Below are 23114 nucleotides of genomic sequence, written 5' to 3'. Positions count from 1 at the left end.
TTTATAGACCTCCTAATTTCTCAGATATAATCAATTGGTAATCAGTTTTTTGTGGAACTTTCATCTGTTCAGATGCCATTCTGCACTATGGGCGCGGGGTTGGAAGAAAAAAGGTTTCTGGATGTCTTTTCCCTGTAATAAATATAAACCTTTCCCATTGTTGTCTCTGTTCAACACGGCTGTGTCACATGTGTGAGTGCGAGTGAGAGGGAGGTGAGAGAGATTATGCGGGAGGGAGAGAGAGTTGGATGAGTGAGAGAGAGGGAGTTCTTATAAGTCCACTGCGGCCCTCGATAGCTTCTTCAGTCGAATTCCAACCTCTGATAACTCCGGTTGGCTTCTCCCGCTCTTTTTCAGTAGACAGCGTGTATCAGTCCATCATATAGTCAACCACCTCTCATGATATTATCCAGTGTTCCGTTGTTCAGTTTTCTTATAAAATAAAAAGTATATTTTTTAAAAAGTGTTTGTAATATTGTGACCAAAAAAATGCCACCCAAACGAAAAGACTCATGGAAGGAAAAAGTGACAAAAGGTTAGTTGTGAATCTTCTAATTATCTTCTGCTGATTCTAGAAATTGAAACTTGTTACTTCTCTGATGCAGGGATATAAACATTTTATAACTTACTAGCATATATTGTGATGTTACATTTTTCTCTATATAAAATCGAATTTCCGATTCGATACTCAACATCCATAAAACTCGTTAGTATGGCAATATCCTGCAAATACAGTACCTACTTATAATATTTATGTCAATTCAACCATAAGTACCTAAATATTTCTCCACCAAATTTATTTATAAGTACAGTAGACATAGAAAGCTAGAAGGAATACTGTGGTGTTGTTGTCTTAGAAAGAACTTTCTTGATTTAGCCACTCATGTACATCTGTATCAAGATGATAGTGTAACCCAAGAGGCATATTTACCTGCAAAAAATGTTATTACAATATTACAAAATGCAAAAGAGCATTATAGGCTATAAGTGAAAAAATATGCGCTAGCGGATCTGGATACGACTAATCTACTTGTTGAACAAGCGTAGCGCGTTCCCACTTTTGACTTAAGATTCGAGTTGTCAGTTTGTTCGTTTGTGAGTATGTTCGACTATAGCTTTCGAATGCTTTCCATCATCAACTTCAAATTTTCAACACGGTCATATTCTTTGAAGCATTATGGAAAGATCGAGTTCGTTAGCCAATAAAATTGTCTGACTCCCTTATAAGGGGCAAGAGGATGCGTGCTCAGTATTATTATAATATTGAAGTGATAGTATTTTATATATTATCATCCATATATGCATATAGAATCAATAATCACGAGAGGGAAATTCATTAGAAAGTTATATGTGGGAAATGTTAATCGATTCCAGAGTTTTGATAGAACAGATGCCAGAATATCACCGGCATTTTAAGCGAGTTTTCTGGTTCTAACTAGAATTACCTTCCAGTAAGCGAAATCAGGAACAATCCTCCTTCATCCAACGAAATTAAGGAAATTATTGGGGGTAGAGTAGAGATTGAGGGTATAGAATAATGTGATTCTCTCTATTTGTACAAATTAACAAATAAACATCAAATGAACATCTCTCGGGATATTAACTGTTGTTCATTTGTTTTGAGAGAAATTATTTAATTTGTAATCACTACGGTATTCAAAAATAAACATTTGAATACTACAAACACTACGGTGTGTAAGGTCTGATTAAATAATGCCAATCAATCCAACGGTTCCTGATAAGATCATATCGTTCAACAATGCTCTAGAATATCGCCAAATGATTCAATACTGTTTCCTTTTCTTTTCCAAACTTATAAATTCCCATTCAAAGTTACTGGCACAGTATGATTTAGGATGGGCGCACACCAGTCAAGACAAGACAAGACAATACATGATCAGGCACGTTTAGTCACAATACTTTACATTGTTGCTTATGACGCAACTCACACTGATTAGTCATTGCAATTAGACATGTCTGCATGAGCAGCTATGTGAAGTATTGTGACTAAACGTGTCTGATCATGTCTTGTCTTGTCTTGACTAACTGGTGTGCGCTTTCCTAAAACTGACAAGTCTTCCAACTAAAAAACTACTCTGCTGGATTTAAAATCTGAATCTAGGCCTATGTTAGCAATATTCAGTGGTCCCTACAGTTGGCTTATTTAGTCTATAGTAAATAATTGTCACAACTATCTTATCAGTTAGAACACAAAGAAACTCATTAACTAAAGGAAAGGTCCATTCAAATAAGATTCGGTTCCCACTACATCACTTTTGAATAAGTCACTCTTTTTTTAGGAATAAGATGATAGAAATCATGTGATCGGGAAAATTATATACCGCTAATAATAGTAATTGCTGCGAGAACAATGCTGACATTATTAGATAGTTTTCCGAACAATTCAACAAAATTAGTTTAACGACATTCTTGTCGGTTTCCTGTCAAAGCAGTGACTGTTTTTGGACCGCGTTACAAATTAACTTTAGTAGCAGGTACAATATTCTCATTGTTAACATCAAAGTACGGTACGCGAAAATAACTTAGTTAACAATACAAAGTGTTGATTGTTCACACTACTATGTAATTTGTACCTTTTTACTGAAGTCCAAAACCGAAATTACTATGTTTAGTATAGTCGACATAATTTGTGCTCCAATTTGATGAGATCTGCTCTGGAAATTGTCGTTTAATTTATTGATATGAGGGATTTATTTTTTCCAAAATATTTCAACTTATGATCGGAAATATGGATGAAAATGACAATCTGTTTACAGCGATTCAATTACTCTTTATGATTCATGATCAATTCAACAGGAGCAGTTTGAAATGTGTATGGCGATTTTCACCCAGCATATTGTAGCAGGTCATGAGTTACTTTATTTATCCAGTTTTAGATTCAATAATCTCGCTGAAATAGACTTGTCCCTTTCTCTTCATGATTCATGATTATAGTTGAACAGAAACAGAAAGTTTGAATAGAACAGAAGTTGAACAGAACAAAGTTTGAAATGCGTATGGTAACCAGTGAGTATAGAATAGAATGTAATTACATCCTATACTATTAAACGAGCAACTTCTGTTTATAAGTTTAAATGTTTGGATGTTTAGATGTTTGGATTTCACCGGATCTCTAAAACGGCTCTAACGATTCTCACAAAATTCAGAACATAGTAGGTTTATAATATTATAAAGATTCGATTGCACTAGGTCTCATCCCTGGGAAAACTCGCTGAAGGACATTGAAAGGATAATTATTATTCATCCTTGGAAAAACAGCTGATAATAATTATTTCGTCGTCTGTTGGTGATGGAAGTGAGTGAGCGAGTTCATGTGTGTGGGAGTGTGTCAAAATTATGACTCAGCTGTTGAACTTTTGTAATCATTCAATCAGGTACTTAGTGCCGGTTGCAAAAAAGCCGGGCTATTTTCAATCCTGATTAATTCCAGTAGATCCATCTTTTTGAAATGGTCTTCTCTGATTTGGTCCACGTGAAGTTAATCAGGATTAAAATTCAACTGGCTTTTGTGCAACTGGGCCTTTGTGAGGGAAATTTTCGCATTCCTCTGGGAATTAATCTCAATTTACTGTGATTAGATAGAACATTTCTGTATGAATGTTATTATAATTTATTCTTTCGTAATAAATTTTTCATGCTTTTGTACTCCAGAGCGAAGCTCGGTCCCTGATATTTCTATACTCACTGATGGTAACATGTCTAGCATTTCTTTACTTTATTCAGTTTAGAGCAATAATCTCTCTGAATAGACCTTGGAAGACGAAAAACTCTGCAATGAAAATGAATATTAAATTATAGCATTTGAAAGCTACGATTAAACAACCATGTGAAGGCGGGATTCGATCCCAGAATGTTCCGGCCAAACTTATCCTTATATAAGTGAGATTTTGCAGTCCGCTAAATAAAATAGTATTTACTTGTCAATAATTATTCGTTTGCATAACTATCTGTTGTTACTACTAGTGATTAGCTACAGGAATGTTTACCTCTTTTCAGGAAAATACAAGAATTATGCTTCCTCCATATCCTCTTCTGTTTGAAAATGTCCCTCAACCCGGAGAATTTCCTCGTGAAATTTATCCTATTAAGCGTTATCAATACAAGTTATGAGGTTTAAAAAATATGTACAAAAGATATCTACGTGGTGAAGAGTAGACTATCTTTTGAAAGGATAATTATTATTCATCCTTGGAAAAACAGCTGATAATAATTATTTCGTCGTCTGTTGGTGATGGAAGTGAGTGAGCGAGTTCATGTGTGTGGGAGTGTGTCAAAATTATGACTCAGCTGTTGAACTTTTGTAATCATTCAATCAGGTACTTAGTGCCGGTTGCAAAAAAGCCGGGCTATTTTCAATCCTGATTAATTCCAGTAGATCCATCTTTTTGAAATGGTCTTCTCTGATTTGGTCCACGTGAAGTTAATCAGGATTAAAATTCAACTGGCTTTTGTGCAACTGGGCCTTTGTGAGGGAAATTTTCGCATTCCTCTGGGAATTATCTGGGAATGTAGACACACCAATGAAGAATCGGCAATAAATTATACTGATTATCATTAGAGAAGGGATGATAAAAAAAGATAGAAGCTCTCCCTCAGATTGTCAAGTCTTCTTTGTTTTGAAGGAAAACATTAGACATTAGACCTTGTCTCTTTTCTGTATAGGGCTACTTGTAATATTAATAGAAATAAGAAAAAAATCTCAGTACCCTTTTGGCAATATTCAGTACTTGAAAATGTCATCAATGTTGAAACATGTTGTGATAAAATAATTCAAAAAAGGGTACTGAGATTTTTATTTCTATTGACATTAGACCTACTTTATACTAACAACTTTTGTGTTATAACAGAGGAAGGGATGATTCTATGATACTGTTACAACAAAAAAGTATCATTGATACAACATAAAATTCACAATTCGAAATTTCACTGTTACCGTACAAAACAAAAGGTTAATTGTTTCAAGTAGGTACCGGCACCTATATAGTTAACCCTACCATAGTAGGGATAGGAAGTAGCTTATTGAAACTAACTAATAGGAAACTAAACTTATTGCTCAAAGAGTAGAGTAGCCTATAGAGAATACCGTAGGCTATTCGTCGTTGACTATATTATAGCCTACTTTCAAACTTGAAAATCACGAGGATGTAATAATGAAGCCACCAGGATCTGCTCGAAACATATCTTTTGTAAGATAATTGAGAGTGCAATTTTTCACATTGAAATCTGCATAGCAAATAGACACCGAAATCGTCCCTACTTTATTTCCATATTATGACATCTGCAATTTTCCATGCTAATTTCATATTTTATGTTCCGCTGTTTTAGATATGCTAATCATTCACTGCCAAAACAAATAAATTCTTATTGTTCTGCAGGAGAGACTCTTTTCGTCTCTTCTTATCTCCATATGAACGAAATCGCTCAGTGAAAATATTTCAAAATAGAATTCAAGTAAGTCAACTAATCACTATTATAAACAGACGATTCTTGAGCTGAAGGACTACCACTACTGCATAAGTAGAATAAGAATAAGTCTATGACTTTATTTATTCAATTATATCTAGTTGAATAGGTAGCGATTGCTAAACTTCCATAAAACTATACTGAATCTAGTCGTTGGCAGTTTTACAGCTATTTTTAAAGTGAGATTACCCTAATTTAGATTATATTATCAAAAGGTCTATAAATAAATACAAAAGTATCTACGACTCTAATATGAGAGATAGTGTATAGTAGAGAAAGAGTGAGTGAGAGTGAGAAAGAGATTGATTGATTATATGCCTTTATTATGGCGGAGTTAGGACTCCTGGTCCTCTCTGCCACACAACCCTTCACAAAATAAGAGAAAATTTTCATAAGAATACAAAAATAGTATATTACATATAGAGAGAGAGAGAGAAATTGATTGATTGATTGAGAGAGAGAGATTGATTTTATTGATTGCTGTGCTAGGTCTCGACAGACCTATTGCACAATGGGATAGAGATTGATTGATTGATTGATTAATTAATTAGCTGCCTTTATTAAAAACCTAGGAGGGCGAAGTTAGGGCGCAGCCGGCCCTCTCTTGAACTTAACCCTCAAGAGAGAGAGAGAGAAGGTGAGAGAGTAGTTGCTGGGCTGATTCTACTGACTTGGTTACCTCAAACGAAAAAATAGTAATTTGAGTGAGTTCAATTAATTTGATAATAGTAAAGTATTGGAGATAATTATTTCTCTAGTTTGAATCAGCATCCTTTTATGACACAGTACAGGATCGCATAAGTATATCTTATGTGGAAAAATTGCATAACAAAATAGAAATTAATGATTCATATGGAATTTTCAATTGCATTGAGTGGATAACAATGACAATGGTTAGAATGATAATGCCAATTATAGGTAGCTGACGACAACGAATGTCTTTAGATCTTAATTGTTGATGAACTTTCATAATCATCTTCGATCAGGTAATTTATTATTCAAGATCAAGCGTTGTTCTATTTGTCAAGGATGGCTAGCAGTAAGTTTAAGCACGGTAATGAATATATCAAGTTCGTTTATTTTATTTGAAGCGGTTCTTGACCGAGTTATCTTGATAGGATAGGGAATTACACGGTCAGGCAGCACCCACGATAAAGCATAAAATTTAATAGTAGAGGGCTTATAGCGATGAATTTCTGTATAAAAACAGGCCAAATCAGGCCTAATCCTTTGCTCCTGAATGCTGATCTGAATATTAAGGACTCTCCAATCAACCTCGAAGCTGATCATCAGGTTTCTAAGGAGTTTTCTGAGGACGTTTCATTGAGATGGTTCAGAAAGCGTTGTCACGATCTATCTATAATTTTTTATAGTTATTGATTTTTACAGAAGTGGAAGTGGGAGTCCCGAATTGGCCACGGTATAATTTCCAACAACACTGATTAGGAAAGTTGATGATAGAGAAAGAGTTTCCGATCACTTCCGAAATCGTGACTTATTGTTTGGGATGTTTCAAGGCTGATGACCTTGAGATGCTCCTTCTTTTATCTGTATACCATTTGTTATGACTCCTATTAAAATTCAGTAATATCATAGAGAAAAATTAGCATGAAGAAGATATCCCATGTTATAGGTACCATGGTTTATGTTCCAAATTTCAAGACGATTACTGTCGACTACTGTCTATTGTTACTGTAGTTACTGCATTGGCCGGGTGAGAATGACGTATGCTAATATATCATAGCATCTCTTGGGATTGCTCGGATGAGTTGAATGCAGTAAAGTTACGATCGATTCATTTTAATTTCCTTTTAAAGGGAGTTTGTTCTCCAAGTATAACTCCAGTTGAATTGATTCATTCGAAGATTACGATCAGGATAGAGATAATTAATTAATATTGATAGAATTAATATTGCAAATTTAAATTTTGAGAGTTTGCTAGTAGGAGTCTGAGCTAGAGTCAGTCTTAGCTAGATTTCGTAAGATTGAAATTACTTGAAAGCTATATTATTATCTTTACGTTTCCTGTGAAAATTTTACTTCACCTCTTTTGTCTCAATAATTCTTCAAATTATAATATCAATAAAATGAATGATTAAGCCATGTTATTTCTAGTTCACTGCATAATTTTAACCAATCCAGGTGTAAATTTCGTGAACTACCGCGGTACGATAATTTATTGCCATAGATTTAGAATAAACTGAGATTGAAATGAATGTCGATTAATCGCTTGAACAGCCGTAGAGTTCTCAATTCGATACTAAAATCGAACATTGATTTTAACATTTTTTTAAAACGTTAACTTCTCCGTGATCTCAGTAACTTCACGGTGATTAGCCACCAACCTTTACTCTTTTTGGATGACATTATTATATTCTTCTAATAATTATCAACAATGAACAATGAATATACTGTAGTACTACGTCTACTGTAGGTGGATCTATTCAAAAACTTATTCTGCTGGAAATATAAACTATAGCTTAAAAACTACTACTAATTGCTCAGGCATTTTCGCGATCTCTCGACATTATTGACTTATTTTAGATAGGATTCAAGGCTGGAAAACGTGCCTGCTCTGGCATAACTATTATGCAATTGTTGATAATATTTCAAATTCAATGCATGTAGTTCATTGTCGTGGTCACTGAAAAACAATCCTGACCGTGAAGTGAGAGGTCGTGACCTCAACTCTATCGAATCACGAATCTGATCCTATACTGTAATCTTAACTTCCTAATTTTTCTGTGAGAAAGCAGGACTTTTACAAAATATGAATATAGCCTAGTCTATTCTTAATAACCTGAATTTAACCAGTAATTTTGCATTTTATCAGTGAGTTAGAACTCAAAATTATACAAAGAAAAATTACTAGGTCACCAGCGTTTTTGTTCCGTTTTATCTAGTCGTATTGTCTTTCGAAGAGTAAAAGTTTGAGAAGTTAATTTTTCTACTAGTATTAATTTTTTAATTAAAGTATTATTGGAATCTCCAAGTGTAAAGTTTGAAATAACCAAGTTCCTATTTTGAAAATAGTTTTATTGAGTTTCCCTTATATGTAACTTGAGAGTTTGGTAAACAATTCAAACGAGGAATTTTCAAGTTTGTTTACTGGACATTCTCTTGTTATACTGTATCTTTGTTGTTGATGATGGGAATAACCTATTCGTGTTAAACAAAAACTTTTAAAGCTACCATTGGTTTATCGGGGATTTTATGATAATTTGAATATGTTCTGTCCCTGATTTATATAATTATACATCCCTAACAGGAATGCAGTGTTCATATCATGCACATATAACATAATACGACATAATATTACGTGCATAAATGTACTTATACATTTGTATTGGTTCTATTTGAAGAGGCAATGCATACCTATACTATAGTCGTATAAATCTTTTCAATAACATTAAATGTACAAATAGTTTTAATCCTATTAAAATATTGTGATACGATGAATAATTGAAATATAAATAGCTTGGGGAATTTTCCAATTATTAAAAAAAAAACAGTTCGATAGCCTCCTTGACCTCAGCCCTATCATTCATCACATATTGAGCCACTATAGAATTTGCCAAGTGTTGAAATTCATCGCACAATTATTAAAATTAATTGTAGAATGATTAACTCCATAAAAAAACATCATACAGTCATTTAAACAATGAAACTTTGTCGAGCTATCTTTATAAATTAGTACATATTTGTTTTGAGAAATTCCAATTTTGAAATTGATCCTTCATCAAATCCATTAGCTGTGTATTTCTTTTAAGAAAAAAATGAAGTGCTGATAATCAAAATCCTCAACGAAATAACATTTATGTATATTCCTCCAAACTCCAAAGTCAAGCATACATTTTCAATGAATCAGTTGCAACTATCTATCCAATCGATCTTTCTCGGGGGCTTGATTAAGTAGTTTGGGGCGTTAAAGTACTCTGCCTTTGCGCAATTATATGGGCGTGCCAAAGTTTATTAGCAATTTACAATCAAAACAACTGTTAATTACACAACTCAATGAACTGTGACAAATAAAATAAATAATTTTAAGAGGGTGTGTAACATTTGAATGTGTCACTCAATAACTAATAGAAATTGACATGGTTTCACAAAAGCCTGTAAAATTTCAATCGTGATCAAGAACCAATCGGAGAAGGCTTTTTTGAAAAGAAGGCTTCTCTGATTGGTTCTCGTGTCATTTAATCACTGTTAAAATTCAACATGATTTTGTGCAACGGGGCCGATTGGAAACATCAACTTTGATGCAATCATCAAATAATATTGTACAGTATCTATAACTATACCCTAATAATAATAATGGAATAGGTATAGCATTTTGAAAAATTGAAAGTTACCTAGCTTATTTTTGAAATTATTTCAGGAAACTGTGGCTTAAGAATAATGAAGTGGATTTTTAGTAGGTTCTTCTTGTTATTAGGCTAATAGCATTTTGATTGTGTAGATAATTGAAACGGCAAATGAACAACCATTATTTCCATGTAACGTATTATATTTCTTAGTTTATGTAAGTTACACTATTGCTGGCTCATAGTGGACCAGGACCACTATTCGCTTATTCTAGATGCTATAAATAGGTTTGGACCTCCATACCCCTCCATACCTCCTAGGTCATAGACCTAGTACCTGAGCTATAAAAGATCACCTCTCAGATAAGATTAATAACCACCTGCGCTCGTTTTCAAGATAGCTGGAAGCCTTTGACTGTTATTATATTGGTAGCCTCCATTGATGGATGCAGCCTACCTCAGAAATTTCAAACACCGAATTAAAGCTATCAAACTACCGTATCTATAATAATCTAGGTATCTACTTTTGCACGAATATATGCAGTTATGGTGAACATCGTGAGTATAAAAGTTAGGCAGAAGTATACACACCAACAAACAGGATTACGACGTAGACCTACTACCTATCAGTAAACTTTGGGCCAATTAACCCAAATAATCTGAAACACACTTTTCTTGTAAAATAGACTTGAAAAGAAAAACACGTTTTAAAAATTAATCTACGACTGCTACAAATTTGTTCTACAACCTAGCTTGGAGATTTGAGGCCATTTTCGACATAATTTCATCGAGCCTTGGGCCTGATTCTGTAATAATAAATATGGGGCGTCGTCTTATCGGGATCTCATAAATTCGTAATGCATCAATCACCTCAATTATATTGACCTCATCGCATTAGTTACATAATGGGAAACCAAATGATCTCATTCAAATGTTATATTGTTGGTAAATTCGAGTTACTGTAGTAGGATAATAATAAAGTTACTTCTACAAGTATAGCTGAGAAGTTTATTGAGCTCATTAGTAATTTATTTCGAGGCGGCTTCTCTCCCTTTGCAGATAATTTTTATTACTATGAGCTATGGTGTTTATTCATAGATACAAGCAATTGAGTTCAAAATCACAAAGATTTACGATTTATTATGTAATATTAATCTGAAACGTTCCATGATATTGTTCCGTCAATATGGTGTATGGCGATGCAAAAGCAGGCCTTCTCCAGACCAGAAATGTAATATGAATACCGTATCAAATAATTGAGCTCATGAGACATAGTTTTATACTCATTGATTAGGGTAAGTATTAAATATTAATTGAAAATTGGAAAAGTCTTTTCAAAAGAGAACAATGATTTTCCTCATCAACCACGATAAGGAGATAGCCTAATAGCCTTCATTACAGATGCATTCTTTGCTTTTAATTGCATCAATTATTGCATTGCAAGTCAATGTAACATGAAATGTTTCTGTTAAGAAATATCTGCTTAATTGCATGCAATGATGCAGCTTACTTCAATTGTCATGCTTAAAATCTTATGACAAGCATTGTCGATTTTGATGGAATTCTCTGATGTCTTACAATTCAAGGCGATTCAATCAAGAGTCAGTCAAATCAATCGAAGTGATGGAGTAAGTTACTAGCAATACATTTTATTCAAAGAAAATTCAAACTGATTTTTTAAAAATATTTCTAATAAACTACCTAGTCACTAGGACTAACAATTAATTTTGCTCTCTTATTTCTTATATTAAAAAATCTTCTATCGCTAAAGTCTTCCAGTGAAGTCTGCAGTTCCAATCTATATTTTCACTACTTTAAATTCTTTCACTACACTTTTATTTAATATACTTTTTTTCACTAGCACTACACCAACTCGATGGGCTTTGTTCTCTTCAACCTCCTTGTGAGTTCAGTGTTGTCTAGTAGTTGGATGACTTCGGTGTTGTCGTGTTGATGAAGACATGACTCATGATGGGCTGTCAATCGTCTTATCTCGCTGGTCACATAGGGGATGTTCAGATCTCGGTGCAAATCTCTGTTCCTTATGTACCAGGGCTGTGGAACTCCAGCTCTTATTTCCTTCAATTTAGAGACGTCATCACCTTCTTTTACTCTGAACAATTTGTTGGTGATGTATGATTTTAAAAGTTTTACAAGTTGAGTGGGAAGAATTTTATTAAGTTTATTGATCATGCCACACTTTGTCAAATGTCTGTGCCACATCAAGGAAGATTGCATATAGATTTTTTCTCTGATGAATATTATTCTCTATTACATTGGTGATTCTATGTACTTGGTCCAGGGTTGAGTGCTTCTGCCTGAAACCAAATTGATGGGCTGGTATCAGATTCCTGCTACCTACTTATGATGGGAGTCAATCTCTTCATTAGAAATTTCTCAAAAAATTTTGAAATTACAGGTACGGTAGAAGAGATATTGGGCATTTTCATGATTTTGAAATTATAACCAAAATTTAAAAACATCTGTTCAACTTCTTTTTATAGACCTTTTTTGCTGATAATCAAACATTTTCTCCAATTCTCATATTAGGAGACAAACTTCTTCCACACCACATTACAGCTTACAAATAATATAATAATAATAATTATTATTGTTTCAATAAGTTACGAACCACAAACCATTTGATGAAATAACTGGTTGAACTATTATTCAACAAGAGCTTGGAAGCACACAAGAAGCTCAGGGCGTATCTGAGCAAAAAACAAGAATGCACCACGAGTGGAGTGATTAAAATTGCATCAACTTTCTCAAAGCCTCTGGTACATGATAAACCGGTACTTGCAGGCTTTGCGAGAGAACATTCCTTCATAGAAGCCTATAGACTTGTACTAATTGAAACTGTGGAACAAAACTATTAAGCTTTTGTGATTCTTCTTGATAAATTTCCTGAGGCTTATGATTTCTCAAAAATGAAGATATCAAGGAATCAATACGGTAACTTTATTAATTCTCTATACATACTTTTAAGTCCTGTTTTCATTATAATAATTTGATTTCTTCAATAAAATATTCAAGTCTTCTAGCTCTTTGTATTTTCACTAGGAATAGGCTACACTACAGTAACTATATTATAAAAAGAGTTATATCAGTTACTACAGTAACTGTTACTCATCTTGCATTAATTAATAATGTGAATAACTTCGAAACGGTTTGAGATATCGATATGCGGTTTTCGCCATTCATTTTTTCTTGAAATTCTGTATCGAAATCATATATCACATGAACACCTTCCTATTTGAAAAAACTAAGTCGCGTTCAATAGGGCGGACCAGATTTTTGAAGTCATACTAAAGTATTATTTTCAATTTTAGTAGGATCCTCAATCACACCCAACGTTAAATTACCTTTGTGTATATGAGATACTAAGCCGTTCTCACACTTTTCACCCACTCTGTATAACCAAAGTTATTATTACTGTAGGCTACACTATATTGTACATGTGATGGAAGATCAGGGATTGGACAAAACCAATTTTTAATATTTTTGGATAGGGAAAATCAGGTTACTTAAAGCCTATATTATGAAAACTTATTCTTTTGTAAGACTGCTAGATAAAAATGGAAGTAATCAATTCCGAATAACAACAGTATTAAACAAATAGCACCAGGCAGAGGACCCTAATTATTAAGCTGCAGAGAACTGAACATAGATCACTTTTTGATATTTTTCTTATCATGAGCAAAAATAAAAGAACTGACAGTCCTTGTTTGAAGTACCGCATGATGACCATTACCATAAGTAGACCATTTATCATAAGTCAGTTTCAAGACTGACTTGCTAATTACAATAATATTGCAGGAGATTATTCAGTATCGAACAATAAATTCAAACCGGTTGAAACAGGTTGCCTCATCTGTGAGTTGCATTCAGATTCAAGTTGCAGCTTGCAATGTTGACTTGAAGATTTTACTTGATTGATTTTTAAAAATAGATTTACTTGTAAAATTGCTATCACTTAATAGCTTACAGTAGGATATAACATTTTGTATGAAATACATTTGTAACTTTTAAGTAGGTGATCTGCATTAATAAGAGTAGTGGATCCTTATCTCTTGTTGGTGAGTGGTGACATAGAGTAAAGATACTCTATGTTTATATATTTCGGACTATGTGTAAACTTAACTGAATTTGGAAGAGGAATAGCACAATGTTACCTTATTTTTTCTCTCCCTATCATTTTGATGATGTACTTATTGTATGGATCAATGAAGAATAGAGAATATTTATATACTTTTAGTATTATTTTTTGTCTCTGGTAGTGAGTACCGAGCTGTATTTTCATCTTATCGGATGTATTTATCTTCCTCTACAATAACTAATTGAACTTACAGGAGCACCTTCTTTTGAGCCTCTTCTCCATAACTTTCCGAATCATCATCCTATACCATATGATATTATTCATCCTCAAAAATGATACCTTTACTCTTCAAAGTTCATATTTTTCAGTTTGTATAGAGAAATATTGGTATTTATTCTGAACACCTACTCTATTCTGAAAATAATAGGCACTCGAAATATCTGTCTCTATACTAGAACCTAGAGTGAAGTTCACGTTATAATATGGCAGTAGAGAAAGATAGGAGAACAACGTTGCCGAGCTTCTGTCTTGTCAATGCCTTCTACAGACAGTAACTAGTTGATACAGGTAATATTAACTGTTCATTCTCGTTTAAAATAATCAATTATATTTTATTAAGCAATAAATGATATTTTTCAATAATCTTATAATGAATTTACATAATTAAGATGAAATATTTTATTAATTAATTATTAATTCTGCATTGTTAAAAGACGATCTGGCAACAGAGCAAAGCGAGAAAGAGATAGCACTATCCGCCTTGTTGAATGATAGACAAGGATAGCAATACCTTTTTGTGTAGTTGAGAAGTTGATATTGTGGTAATTATCATTAGATAGCAATACCATTGCTAATCAAACACTGCCACTATGATGTGGACCTCACTATAGAACCTAGAACGTGTATATTCTCCTCATTCTTGACACATTTTCAAACGATGTAATATTTTGAAAAGAAAGAAATCCATTTTTATAATATAAGTAAGGATGATAATTATTTATTTGGCAATGGGAAATTATCCATTTGAGACTCAAAATGGAGAAGGTTACCTATAATAGTCACTTTAGAACTGGACGAAGAATGCAATAACAAGAAAAAGTTGTTACTCTTCATGATTTCTTTCTTATTCATGAAAACTCGGCCTACCGTACCTATTAAGTAGGTCTACCCTACTTGAGATTCAGTACATATTTTGAAGTTTTTAACTATGTTTACCTCTACAGGTCAATTTCATACTAGGCGAAAAATCGCAATTTCCGAAATTGAGTCAAGGTCTAAATAGACTCTTCCCAACAAAGATAGCATTTTCTCAGTTGAACCGAAGCGATGAGCCTGAGAAGGTCAACCTTCGAAATCATCTCGCTCATCGAATGAATCCTCTCGTACAAGAGTTCGATTATCCCGTGAAATAAATTCTCGAAAGACAATCATCGATAACTAGGCCAAAAAGAATAATGGAGAGAAAATAGAGTGCCTAACTGAACAAAGATGTCTATGATATCGGCAATGACGAACAATTTGGCCGAAGAAAAGAGTCGACCCTGGAGAAATAATGGGATGTTTTGAAGCTGTGTATGGAACTGCGCTGTAGCAAATAATTGAAGTTAATAATAGTGTAAGATTCGAAAATTATTTATTGATTTGGCAGAATTTAGGGTAGAATTTTCCAATCATCAACAACTTGCGAACTTGTATCAAATCAAAAATTCTTTAATGGTTCTTCAAAACAAAAATTATACAAAAATATAAGAAAACGAAAATTTTAGCAAAAATATAAGAAACCACAACACCAAAGAAAATCCTGTGCGCAGGTGAGAGTTGCTAATAGAATTCAATACGAGTCATTAAGAACTTGAGTCATTAATAAGTGGAATAAGGGTGAACGAAAGAGAGAAAGAAAGAAAAGATAAAGAAAGAGAGATAGCAAACATACTATTGAAACAAAGATAAGAGTCAAAAAGTATATCCTCGATTTTACTGGTAATTAATCCATTCAATAAAAATTCATATTATAATATACTGATTCACAATAGATTGGAAACGGAATATCATTTTGAAACACCGTAGTTTTAAACGTGATATGTCGCTATTTGTAGAGACGAATTACGGTAGCCAAAATAATAATTTCGTTTGCACTATTTATTTCACATAGCCTATTCATCCATATTATTATGTTTTTAATTTTTTCTCCTACACAATATTGAAATAATAAAGTTATGACTGCAGAGTAAAACCCTTAAGCGCCGTTGAGCTGAAAATTATTATCATTTGTATGTTTATACTGCGATATATAGATTTTTTTCATAAATCATCCACGCAGGGAGTATATTCTTTATATTTATTATTGTTACACTATTTTTTTGTAAATTTGTATTTTTTTGATGAATAAATTTGAATTTGAATTTTGGGTAATTTTTATACAATTCCCCTATCATTTTAAAGAGTTAGTTTTACCTATAAATCGCATTGCGCAATGAAATTTAATATGTACGGTGCTAGGTCATCCTATTTAAACTATAATTATATCATGTAGAATCTTTTGGGATTCTTTTGAACGTGATATGCCACTATATTTTTTAAGACCAGAACTTGGAAAATAATAGTTTCTTTTAGAGCAATTTGAAGTAATTCTAGTATAATTAGAGTGGAGTTGAGAATTTTGGAATTGAGTTTTTTCTTAGTGCAAGAACAAAGAATAATGCTGTAGTAGCGATAAAATAAGGCCTCAAATGCATGCAGTGTTATTTGTATGATTGGTCTCGTTAGGATAATGGAAGAGCTAAAAATTAAACACCACATTTTTTGTACAGTATTTGAAAACTGGGTTATTTGAAGCTGTATTGGGATCAAGGTTCAACATGTAATTGTCATAATGTATTATTTTATTTCTTCTTCTTTAGGGTATTTTTCCCTAGGCTATGTAGGTATATCGATCAGTTTTTGCAGAATACCGGACATATTGAGTAGGTATTTAGATTTTTTCCTGACACCCTCCGTAATAATATTATGAGAAATCATAAAAACTTTAAAAAATAGGGAAAACGTATCGAGAGCGTTTGTAATGTTATGATGTTCTTGTGTGAATAACACACGTTTCAAATTGGAATAATTTCTTAAGTTGCAGAAGAAACGCAGTTGAAAACTGTAACGTTTGAAACTATATTGGTGTAATTAAGTGATTTAAGAACGCAAGGCGTCCTTGTTTAGAAAAATGTTAATCTCATTTCAAGCATCAGTAGAACTATTCCACAATTTACTGGTTATTGCATCAAGCCTGGAATATATGTATTTAACTGTAGAGACCTTGTGAAATGAATAATTATTGGCCTATTTATTACTCTTCGATTAGCAACCTGATACCAATATCAATATTATTGTGAGTTTATGAGTTTTTGATTGATCAATATTGATCTAGGGAATGGAATATCTTGAATGGAATAGGCCTATCTTACAAATGAGTCATGAATGTTGTAAGCTGTTATTTTTATTCAAAAATGTTCATAGATGTAGAGATGTGACTCCATTTACAAATCTTATTACATCAAAGCTTTAAAAGAATAAGTGTAGTAGCGAAGTAGGGGATATGACCCTCTCTTCCACTCAACCCACAATCCCCTGTTCGCGGAGAGATAAGAATTTTATAGAAGAGAATTTCCCTGATCGTAAAAATAATATGGTTTTTTATGTAGTTGTGAAGGTGATATAAATTGTGTTAGATATAAGATCTAGATGCATACCATCTAACTCTGTAGAAATTATTCAAGTACTATGAGAGAACGGACAAAAATCTTTTGAAAGAAAATAAAAGAATTGAATGAAGTTAGAAGTATTGAAAATATTATTTTTATGAATCTCATTTCATGAATTTCATTATCACATAACATCAGTTCATCAGTAACTTTTTATGAAAATCTTTTAAATCTTTTGAACTGCAATTAATGTACCGTACGTGGTATGTGTGCTATGCTTCCACTATGTGGTATACATTTTCATTTAACTTTATTTTGTTACTGATAGACTTGATGAGGATCCCCGGAAGAAAAAAGTTCTATTGGGTTTTGTTATTTTGTAAACAACTAACTACTGTCGAAGTAGCTGTCAAACTAATAAGTCAGTCCAAAGGTTTACATCGGAAAAGAAAACAGTTCCTGATGCAATAATTGGAACAATTCCACAAAACAAACAACGCACGGTATATATGCTGCCGTGCTACCAATTTTTCCTTAAACGGTTGGAATAGCATTAAACACCTATCACCTAAGGAAAGTTGTCGGCTCCAATAAAATAGATTCTTGATAAACTGTGAATGGATCTATTGCCTATGAATGAGAAATCCAGTTTTCAGAGCAAATTAACTTATAATCTTCAGATGAAAATTTTGGCAAAAACACAGAAATATAAAACGAACAATAACTTACAAGCCTAATGATTTCAGAGTTATTACGAACTAAAAAATACTTATCTAGTTTACAGTTGAAACACAGTGGCTATTGGCTTTACTACATTAACAACTAAATCTGACCAACACAGCACAAAATTTTATATAAAACTCAATCTACAACATTAATAAACGAAAAAAATTTAGAGCAAAACTCTACGACAACAGTACTTGTAGCAAGCCATTTTTCAGAAGAACTCGAACAGGAAAAGCAAAGTTGAAAGTCACCAAACCAACGCCCTCTTCAATATCGATCTTCACAGACACGTCATCAAAAAATTATAACTTATAAGTTTAGAATTCACATTCTACATCTGTTCTCAATAAAACTTTATTTTGAAAATGTTATTTTAAATTTTTTATACATATTCTATTTAAATAAACTGTTTATCCAGTAATTTGTTAACCCTGCCTCGGTGACATTATGGAACAATGCAACAAACATTTACGATAATAAATTCTCCATCAAAAGGTTTATCCGTCTATTGATAACTCTGACATTTACTATAAAGTTCCATAGATCTCGAATTGAAGATTCGATTTAAATGTGAGAAGAAAAATGTAATATTACAAATACCCCCCTCTTGACATAAAAAAATTTTACTGTTTGAAAATTTAAAGAAAAAATTTACATTGACCCTAATGAAAATTGTTGAAATTTAAATTTGAGAACAGTAACAATTTTTTCTAGAAAAACATTACATGTCATCCAAAAATATTGAAAATTATTATAAAAATTCATCAATAGCGTTTGTTATATGTTTCCAAACAATATCTCAAAATATAGAATATCAATATTACTTTTGATTTAGCTTTATAATTTAAAGAAAAATATCTCAACAGAAAGTTTAATATGTAAAGAATAGTTTTTTGAAATTGCACATAAATTTAATAGATAGAAAAATTTAATTTTTATTGCATAAAAAAATTTAGTATGTTGAATAAAAAAATTTATTATTATTATTTATTTTTTTTTTTTTTAAATGAATTGATGAATTGTTACATTTAATTTTCACATAAAATTTCAATAAATCAAAAAATGTTCATTTCTTTCACTATTGACGCGGTTGATTTTATTGATGCACATTTTGGAAAACAGTCCGTTAAGGCACTCAGTATGATTTTCAGTTAAGTGTGACTCCAATGTGATGACGTTAAGTGTTGGGCTGATCTGGATGCACGTAGTGTTGGGCTGATACTTGTAGTCGACTGCTGCATACCAAACTCGATACAGGTGACATCTCAGTTAGCATTGCTTCATGTTTGTAGTAGACGGCTGCATTCCAAATTCAATACAGAGTCACATAAATTTTGTATCATATTTGTAATTATACAATGTACATTTCAGGCTTGAAATGACAATGTAATTCGTTTTTTGGAAAAGAGATAGACGCTGCATACAGGATTAATTTAGGTGAGGATTAATTTAGGTAAGGTTTGGTTTTTTGATATTTTCAGCTTTCAAGGTTTAGAGTTCTGCACACAGGAATAATTTAGGAGAGGATTTTTTGAATCAATTCTTTCATGATACTGTGACTGTTCTTCTGAATTCAAAGTTGTGAATGTGAACATGGATGGCAATTACCTCCAGGTAATGCAGTAGTGTTGAAGTTTGAGATACAGAGTCAGCAATAAGCATTGGCATTGCTATTTGCGTATGCTTTGGTGTCGGCTTTGGCATCGGCGTTGATATTGGCATTGGCGCAGGCATTGGCATTGGCGCAGGCATTGGCATTAGCATTGGCGCAGATTTTGGCATTGGCATTGGCGCAGATTTTGGCATTGGCGTAGCTATTGGCATTGGCACAGGCATCGGCGTTGATTTTGGTGTTGGCATCAGCATTGGCGCAGGCATTGGCGTAGCTATTGGCATTGATTTTTGTTGTTGGCATCAGCATTGGCGCAGATTTTGGCATCAGCATTGGCGCAGATATTGGCTTCGGCGCAGGCATCGGCGTAGATATTGGCGTTGACATCAGCACAGGCATCGGCGTTGATTTTGGTGTTGGCATCAGCATTGGCGCAGGCATTGGCGTAGCTATTGGTGTTGACATTAGCGTAGTTATTGGTGTAGGCCGCAGCGTAGATTTAGGCGTAGATATTGGCGTAGTTATGTCACACTAGTTTGAAAATCACCCAAATGTTCTTAACACTCTTCATGGCGTTCACTTGTTACTGATTTCGAGATTCACATGATAACTATTTCAATGTTAATGTCTGTGCTGTACCTGTTATCTTAAAATGCTTATAAACTAAAAAGAAAAACTTGATTAGGCTATCAATACAATCTAATACACATAAAAATTATTTTAAGTATCTATGAAATTGAAATTTGTTAACATCTTATTATACAGTCAGCAATACATAAATTGTGAAATATGGACATATCAATGATAAATTTAAAAAAAAAATCATTCATTTTCATCTATTCACTGTTCAAATATCAAATTTTAATCCATTCTTCAAAATAGAAATATAATTTCATAACACCCTGTATCATTATCAAAATTGTAAAAAACAAACATCATAACAACACAACAAAAATTTAATTTCAATACATATTTCAATAATTTCAGACATTTGGTTTTCTATTCAATCATTTCATAATATATTTGCATTTCATTATTATTTAATATAACATTTCATTTATAGCATGTTCATTTCACATTTATGATTTATCATTCAGGGTTTCAAAATTATTTAGTTTTAATTTTGTTCAAAAATTGTATAAAAAGCAAATTATTTAATATTATTAATCATCGTTTGTTGGATACTATAGTTTATTTCGACTCTTCAATGTTCTAAACACAAACTACATTTCATGACAAAACTTTACTATCAATCATTAAACAAGAAACCATTCAAAACATCAATAATATTTTGCTTCAAAGGCAAACAATATTCATAATTAATCATCATTTTGCATCTATGGCAATCAACATTATTAATCATTATTTTGCATCTATGGCAATCAACATAAGTAATCAACACAAAAAATATTATCTCATTACTGCCTCTCTAAGTCATAACCTCTGTTATTCCTTCTTTAGGCAATAATGGGTTTCCATCTCAAAAAACAATCACATACCAGCAAAATTCTAATCAACAAACCCCACTAAAAATTCTACATACACTCCAGCATCCATTTCAAACGATAATCAATCATATCAAAATTTATAGAACAAACAGTTTTAAAATTAAAAAAAAAATCAATTACAAAACACTTATTTCAATTAATAATATAACAAAACGTTTTAAATTAAACCAATTATTTTTTAAAATAATTTAAAATTTAAAGACTGTATAATAAGTATAAACATTTCAAGATTATGATACAAAGATGATCAAGATGAAATACTGGGTAAATAAGTTCCCTAAAAAATACAAACAAGAGAAAAAGAAAACTGGGTAAATAAATTCCCTAAAACAATACAAAGAAGAGAAAGATTAATTAGAGCCTATCCTACATGTCAGTACTGAACTTTCATGAGGAAGTATATTTAATAAAATATACTACTATGGAATTTTGTAAATTCCAAGTATGACTCTAATTTGTTATAATTGTGAGCTATCACTCCCACAAAAACAACTGGTGAAGGAAAAAATATGTTGACTATTGTGACTGGGTGGAAAGTTCCTAGATGTCTGTAAGGCAATGTGATAGCAGACTCTAGTATCGGACCACAAAAACAAAAGTATGCAAAAGGTTTTACAAACATTTGTTGTTGCAGTCATAAGGTTTTTATATCGCAAACAAGTAGGTCAGATAATCGAGTCCAGCCGTATGTGGTTCACGCCCACACCTCTAAAAAAATCACACCTACTTGTCTACCAAAAATCCAAAGTATTGGACAGCAAAGAAAAAATAAAATGCAAAATGGGTTAAAAGCCCAGAAGAAAACTATAACCTAATTACATATGGCTTATGGCACAATATGCAATGAAAGATGAGAACATGGGACAAATTGCTCTGAAAAACCTAATTACCTAATATGATACCTAAAAAAAAAATAGACATGATTAAAATATGTAATACATGATGAAAAAATATACCGCAAGCAAACAATTATTTACACTACAATGGATAGATTTTAGAAAAGTTAAGTTTTATCAACAATTAAAGATTAGGAAAATAAGCTACTATTTCAACTTCTAATATTATTTCAGAAAAAATACAAATTTAAATGACTATGGACAAGATTGGTTAAGATATGCATCATAGAAGAAATTTACTGAATATTACACAAAGACAGGAAAGAATTGAAATTTGAAAAGATTAAGGGCCAAGAAAATAGGCTACAGGAAAGAAAAAAGACACAATTATGGACTCTTACCATACACTGTGTAGCGATTATGCTATTCTGAATCCCGGCATAACACAGGATTCCTAATCATTGTGTGCTTTCTGATGGTATTTCTTCATCATATATTGATTGACTCTCACAATTTTACCTGTACTTATCTCTTCCAGTTTGAAACACCCTTTATTGAGATCATCTCTTATTATGTAAGGTCCACGATATTTAGGACACAGCTTGGCAGAAAACTTCTTCAGCTTGCTCGACAAAATGTAATTTCGAATTACAACTAGATCATCAACTTTGAATTTATACTTGGGTTTATTATGCATATTCTGTTTGAATCTCCTGATGACACCTCTATTCTTTATTCTGTACAGTATTCGTTTGTTTCTGATACTTTCTTCTTCAAGTTCAAACTTATTTTCTACAGGATATTTGATATATTTGAAAACAAGATGTGCCAATTTATGATTCATCATAAGCTCCAT

The 23114-nt window shown here is 32.5% G+C and overlaps 1 protein-coding gene across 1 annotated transcript in view; it reads left to right on the top strand.

The window, feature by feature from the left end:
- The first annotated feature begins 298 nt into the window (after positions 1 to 298).
- LOC111047649 (putative inorganic phosphate cotransporter) overlaps positions 299 to 23114 on the top strand; it is a 49017-nt gene continuing 26201 nt past the window's right edge. The window contains exon 1 of the mRNA XM_022333454.2: positions 299 to 535. Within this exon, the coding sequence (XP_022189146.1) occupies positions 490 to 535 (46 nt within the window). The 5' untranslated portion in view covers positions 299 to 489. The remainder of the gene's footprint in view (positions 536 to 23114) is intronic.

Source organism: Nilaparvata lugens, chromosome 8 (assembly GCF_014356525.2).
Source record: "Nilaparvata lugens isolate BPH chromosome 8, ASM1435652v1, whole genome shotgun sequence".
NCBI classification, from domain to species: domain Eukaryota; kingdom Metazoa; phylum Arthropoda; class Insecta; order Hemiptera; family Delphacidae; genus Nilaparvata; species Nilaparvata lugens.
Note: the sequence above shows the minus strand (reverse complement) of the source record. Positions and strands in the feature narration are given on the sequence as shown.